This window comes from Pyxicephalus adspersus, chromosome 11, assembly GCF_032062135.1.
Source record: "Pyxicephalus adspersus chromosome 11, UCB_Pads_2.0, whole genome shotgun sequence".
NCBI lineage: Eukaryota > Metazoa > Chordata > Amphibia > Anura > Pyxicephalidae > Pyxicephalus > Pyxicephalus adspersus.
The window spans coordinates 32,675,124-32,681,728 of NC_092868.1; the positions used below are offsets into that span (position 1 = coordinate 32,675,124).

The 6,605-nt window shown below is 41.2% G+C and overlaps 1 protein-coding gene across 1 annotated transcript in view; it reads right to left on the bottom strand.

Annotated features, from left to right (window-relative positions):
* The window catches only part of DIXDC1 (DIX domain containing 1), an 87,656-nt gene extending 81,414 nt beyond the window's left edge, over positions 1–6,242 (bottom strand). Inside the window, exons 1-2 of the mRNA XM_072425641.1 lie at positions 6,158–6,242; positions 1,687–1,777 (exon numbers count right to left, since the gene is read on the bottom strand). Of these exons, the coding sequence (XP_072281742.1) occupies positions 1,687–1,725 (39 nt within the window). The 5' untranslated portion in view covers positions 1,726–1,777; positions 6,158–6,242. The remainder of the gene's footprint in view (positions 1–1,686; positions 1,778–6,157) is intronic.
* Between the last annotated feature and the right edge of the window lie 363 nt (positions 6,243–6,605).

Below are 6,605 nucleotides of genomic sequence, written 5' to 3' on the forward strand. Positions count from 1 at the left end.
CGACCCCTATTGCGCATGGCAGGAATCCGGCCGACAGATTCAGGACGCGAGTGTACGCGCGCACTCGAGCCCCCGGACCGCGGTAATCCGCGATCGCTGGTCGCGCGTATTATCGCGCTTCCCGCGATCGCGGATTTCAATGATGAATCAGGGGCTCAATGCTTTCTCTGCACTTCAGTCATGAAAATTAGGCACATTTTTGTATTCTCAGACACAGCTGCCAGGTGTTCTGGTGGCTCTGAACCCAAAAGGACAGTGCTTCCAGGTTCTTTTATTGCAAAGTAGCTTGAGAAATGATGTTCCTAAATCTGCTCCTACTTGTTATCCTGAACGTTGTTGAGGTCCTGGGCTCTCCAAAGGATTGAGAAAGCCTGGCAAACAAGAAGGTGGGGGACAAGGTAGAATGCTGCAGAAAGAGCCAGGAAAAGCATGGAACTAAAACCTTTAAACCTGCTGAAATGTTTGTGATAGAACAGAGAAGGGTAGAATCAGGTTTGGGTTGTCCTGTCCCATCACAAGTGTCACAGACGTATGTATAAAAGGTCTTAGGTATAGGTTTCTTGCTATGGTTTCAAATTACTTGAATTGCAGAGTGGCAAAACGGCAATTACAGTCTCTTCAATTGCCCTAAATGCCCATCCTAGACTTGGAGACCTTGTGAAAGGTTCAGAGACATACAGTAATAAGGGTAAATTTGGTCAAAGCACTGTCCAGGTGATATATGAACCCAGGGATCTTTTTTTAGCCACAAGTGTTTTTTTATGCCCACCAAAAAGTGCCTTTAGATTCATGACTGTCCTGGCACAAGACAAGAAAAAAACATTCTAATACAGCTGAAAGGATGAATGTAATGCTTAAATTAGATTACAGTAACCCAGCACACACACCAACACAATACTCTGGGTTTATCTGGGGTGTACCAGGCATAGCTTCACAAAAGATCAAAGGGATCAGGGAAAATATATCCACTTAGTAAAAACTTGAATCTTCTAATCACGTTCCTCTGCCTGCTCCTGTTTTCTGTTTAAATTACAGTCCATTATTAGCGGCTCAATACACTTATAATTATGTCAATCCCCAAAATACCTGACAACGTTCAGAAGTAAGTAGAAAGTAAACTAAACAAATAAATCTTAGGTAAATTGTGCAGAACTGCAGTTATGAGGAACTGAAAAGTCCAAGTAACCAATCCACCTGACAGTTCCTATTAATTAAATTCAGTATCCTGATGTAACCCGTTCCATTTAAGGAAAGTAGTAAGGTTGTAATATGGTTAAATTTCAAACCCCTGGTACTTGGGGAGAGTGAGTGGGCCATCCCTCAATTTTAAGAAGCAAAGTCATTGCGCCTGATTTAATAAAGCTCTCCAAGGCTGAAAAAGATACACTTTCATCAGTGAAGCTGGGTAATCCAGCAAACCTGGAATAGACTGGTCCTGGATTTAAAACATTTGCTAGCAAATAGCAAATGACTTTTAAGAAATCAATTCCAGGTTTGCTGGATTACCCAGCATCACTGATGAAAGTGTATCCTCTCCAGCCATGGAGAGCTTTAAAAAACAGGTCCATTGTGAGATTTTGTGAGGATTTAAAGACCAGGTAATCAACAAAGTTACAAGTGTAATTCATGACATCTAAATAACAGCAATTTTTTTGGTAGAGGGGTATAAGACTTTACATTACTTACAGATGATGGGGGAGGGCAGTTCTGAGCTGCAGTGGCCATTATCACCAGTACAGGTAGACGCAGAGGCCAGGCTGCACGTTCACCAATGGCACTGAAAAATAACAAAAGCACACAAAAGTCATACAACGTAGATTCAAGAGATACACTTAGAGCTTGTTATCGTGGGTGGGAACTGAAAGTAATGCTTGCGGCTTAACCTTCATCAGGTTAACACAGAGAACATCTCTGTTCAAAGGATCAATAACCCTACCAGAAGATAAAGTATTATAGTTACAGCCTACAATTATAGATGTGTGCAGTGTACATTTGTAAACCTGCATAATAAATATAACCTTAACTATTCACTTGCTTTGTTTAGTTCAAATTTGTCATTTTTTTCTTGTGTCTGAGAATTTTAGGGCATTTTTAGCTATTTTTAGTAAACTTAGATCTTTATGTAAACTTAGTATGGAAAGTACACCCAGCTCATTCTGGACATGCCGAGTATACAGAAAGGTGTATCTCCCCTCCTATTGTGTGTTAACCCCCCCTCCCCCCCAGATTGTAAGCTCTTCGGGGCAGGATCCTCTCCTCCTCCTCCTGTGCCACTGTCTGTATTTGTCTGTCATTTGCAACCCCTATTTAATGTACAGCGCTGCATAATATGTTGGCACTATATACATCCTGTTTATTATTATTAATAATAATAATAATAATAATAATAATAAAAGGTGCTGGTGAAAAAGTAACCCAGTATACATGAAGGGGAGTTTCATTATTAGCGGCCCTGAAATGACCTAAAAGCAGAAGATCAGCAGCCCCTGGAAGAAATGGTAACAGAGACGGTTTAATTGTCGAACAAAGCATGAAGAAGATCTAAGCTCTTTCATTGCAAAAGAAGGGCTCAGTAAGTGTGATATAATATGCAACAATGCTGTACATACTTGTACAATATGGCAAAAGCCCTCATCATATGCTGAAACCTCTGTAGAATACATTACTGCAAAAAAAAATGAAAGTCATGTTTATTATGTATATAGAATGGGTCTAATTTATCAAAGCTCTCCAAGACTAGAAAAAATATTGTGGGTAAATTATTTTAAGGTTGGCTGGATTACCCAGGTTCACCCATAATAGTCTATCTTCTTCAGTCCTGGAGAGCTTTGATAAATCAGGCCCTATGAGTACAATGCCAAATATATTTTTGGTACTGCCTCAGCAATCAAGTAAAACCAATCATATATTAAAAAGCATGTTTGTGGTAAGGCTGTATCTCAGTGGACATGTCAGGCCCCTGCTTATCCTGCTGGCATCCCCTTTATTCATACGATGTGAAAGAGGTTAAGGTTCAAACTCACGGGTCATGAAATACAAAATCATGCAGTAAGCGGTTAGTGGTGAATGAACTGTTTTATCATTCCTCTGTGTCACTTGACTTCTTTATAAAAATCTTTGTTGTTTTTAATGTTTGTGATTTCTATCTCTCTTTCAACACTAAAAGGACAGCAAGTTCATTTCATATTGAAAAGCATATTTTTTAAATAACCTTGAAAGGTAAAAATAAATCTTAGAATAAACAGACTTCATCAAGACCATAAAATACGCTAAACTTACCTGGAAATGATGCCACTGTCTGCTTTTTACACTTTCCTGATGCATTAAAAGCCAATTTCATTATAATATATCATATACAGGTAGTCACCGGGTTAAGGACATCCAACATAAGGTGCCTCCTATATATGAAAGGGGCTTACCTGTTTGGGGGGGGGGGGGGGTGCATTCCTTGGAGAAATCTTTTGCTAAACACAGCTGAGCTGAGGTTGTGGGTGATCTTAAGGACTGAGCTCTTTCTGCAGCCTCTTGTAACTTTTTAAGGAACAAGACAAACAGCAGTTCTTTCTTTTTGCATATAAAAGCACAGCTTGCTCCAGAATTTAGTAAATGTCTAGGCTCCATAAAGTTTTTTTTTTTTTTTGCTTTGTTTGTGAATAATTCACATTGAGGATTTTATACAGTAACTGACACCATGCTGCCTAATAATATGTTGAGACAAACATCTGTGCCAAATGCATTTATTAAAATAATGTACCTCTTCCGACTTACATACAAATTCAACCTAAGAGCAAACCTACAGTCCCTATCTCATATGTAACCCGGGGACTACCTGTATAAAGTATTGCAGATTGCAGTGCTCTGGGTTCTGGAGCTAAAGAGAAGGGTCAGATTAAGGTGTTTATTTACTGACTGCTTGATATTTGTGAGTTTGTAAATCTGGCAGACTTCTGGATGTCTCCATTACTTCTTTGTTTGGTTCCATCCAACACTCCCTGCATCACTGCTGTGTCCATAAGAGTGGGTATAGTCCTGCTTCAGGATTGGGAAATCTCAAGAGCCTCCCTATAGCTGGCATCTTGCTTGGTCACTGGCATTTCAATGCTGGTTTTTTAACGGTACTGGTATCACTCGCTGCTGCCCCCACATGTAGCATCTCCCCCTGAGGCAGCAGTACAATGGCATGAGGAAGTGATCAACACACCATTTGTGGGGGTATCCTCCGGGTACCCCGGTTTCCTTCCACATTCCAAAAACATGCAGTTAGGTTGATTGGCTTGCCCGCAAAATTGCCCTTAGACTGTAATATTGACATTTGGCTATGGTAGGGAAATTAGATTGTGAGCCCTTTTGAGGGACAGCTGGTGACATGATTATTGACTTTGTACAGCGCTGCATAATATGTCGGCACTATATAAATACCGTGTAATAATAATAATATTAATTACCTCACTGCCAGTGTGACCATAACCTAACCTAGGAGGATGAGGACACATATATGCGCGAGGCATCCAACACACACTGAAAGTCTGTCCAATGCTAAAGATCCTAAAGCAATTAGTTCTGCAAGTAAATAAGCGAAAGACTTGAATCTAGGTGCCGGGTGGTATATAAACATTACTAAAAGTTTGCAGGAATTTTTACACATTTATTTGTGTAGATTTTGTGGCTGTGGATCCAAACTGTCTCCATGGATACCTTCCTGAAAACTAAAAATTGTCACTGCTGTTATCTTAGAAGCAATAAAAGCTATGTACACATGTTAGACAAGTACACAGAGGGCTATTCTGTTCCATGAAAAAAGAGGGAGGGCGAGTGGGGGGCACCCTGCTGCTTTCTCCTTCATAGGAAAGCACAGTGGAGAACCTGTGCTCAGTCATATATTGACCAGATGGATGAAATCAGGGGAGAGCTGTACACAAGTTAAAGCGTGCCTAGGCATCAAGAATGAATGGAGTGCAGAGCCTCCCAGGATACCGACTTCACACATCCCGGGAGGCTCTTGGCTGCTCCTTCTGCTCATGCTCGAGCATCTTGGACATGCACAGAAGGAACCATTTCATCAAAAGGGAAAAAAATTCCTATCTCACGCATGCACAGAGATCGGCAAGTTTTTTCCCCAATGTATGTCACCCAATCCAGTGCCCGGAGGAAGAGCCTGGAAGAAGAGAGAAGAAGGCGGCACCTGGTGTGCCGGCCTGAAGATGGATACTGGGACAAAGCGGGAACCGATGGAAAAAACCATCTGCTCTGCGAGGTAAGTGTGATATTTTTTGGTTTTGGGTAGTTTTGGGTTTACCTTCCTCTTTAACTACAAGAAGAAAAGTACACAATTAAAAAATGAAATGCTCAAACCAAAAGGACAAAACTTTTTTTCAGTTTATAGAGAATGGATGCGTGTGAGATGACAGGCCTTTGACAAGTTTTTATTGTTGCCGGGATCACCACTGGTGATTTGGTCATTGTCACAAGGACTGAGAGTCATTTTACAGTGTCATTAGAACTGAATCAGAAGGTAAATCTAATGCTGTGACAACTGTCTATGGCTGGGTTCAGACTGGCGGTGGGAAGACCCGGGTATGTAGGTACCCTTGCCTGCTGTCCAGCAGTCCCAACAGCTATGATGGTTCCAAATGAACCAAAATCTGGCAGCCGGCAGAACTCATCCACCTATCACAGCCCCCATGGGGTGGCTGCAGGTGAGGCGCTACATATAACTGCATCACAACCACATCTGAATGAGCTCATAAAGGGTTTCCCCTCAATCTCCCAACACTTCCTGTTGTGTCAAGAGGACAGGAAATGAAGGGAAATCTCCCCAACAAGATGCAGATAGTAATACACAGCCAATAGGGCTTTAACTTTAAAGTGAAATGATTGTTTCCTCTACAGTTCTAACCCATATTATATGAAATGGGGTTAAAAGGAAGAGGTGGAGAAGAAGACTGCATTGTATGATCTGTGACTGCAATATATATAATAAAATAATACAAAGACACAATAAATACAAGCATCACATTATACAACACATGGAACAGATCACACATACACATCATACACACACTCTCAGCCCATATTTTAACACAACTAATCCCATACAAACATACAAATAACATAAGATCACCAATAGAATTAGAATGTTAGGCAGGAAAATGCTCACCCTTTGGCCACCCCAATGTCCAGCAATGATAATTCCTCCTACACGTGCAGCCCAGAATAGTACTGAGCTCTGAGTGTTGCAGTTTCACTACAGTCAGGAAAAGTGTTGCAAGAATCGCATCTACACAGCGCCAGCGTGCTGCCGTTACCATAGCAACGCATACACTTGGCCGAGGAAGGGCGGACTCGCCGAGCACATGTTACCCTATCACATAACACCAGCTCTAGAATATTGTTCAATTTTCTCTGTATAGGCTTGTGATTGGTCAGGACGGGAGAAAGGCGGATTTAAGGATTGCACATTGATTGGCAGTCAGACAGACCTGTGTTACAAGGAGTGATGTGTGGAGTGAATTGTTGATGCACCTAATGGCGTTCTGTGTTTGTTTCCTCTTGCTGGTCACGTGTGTTGGGCATCTTTAATGTATATTTCTTTTTTTTAATAAAAC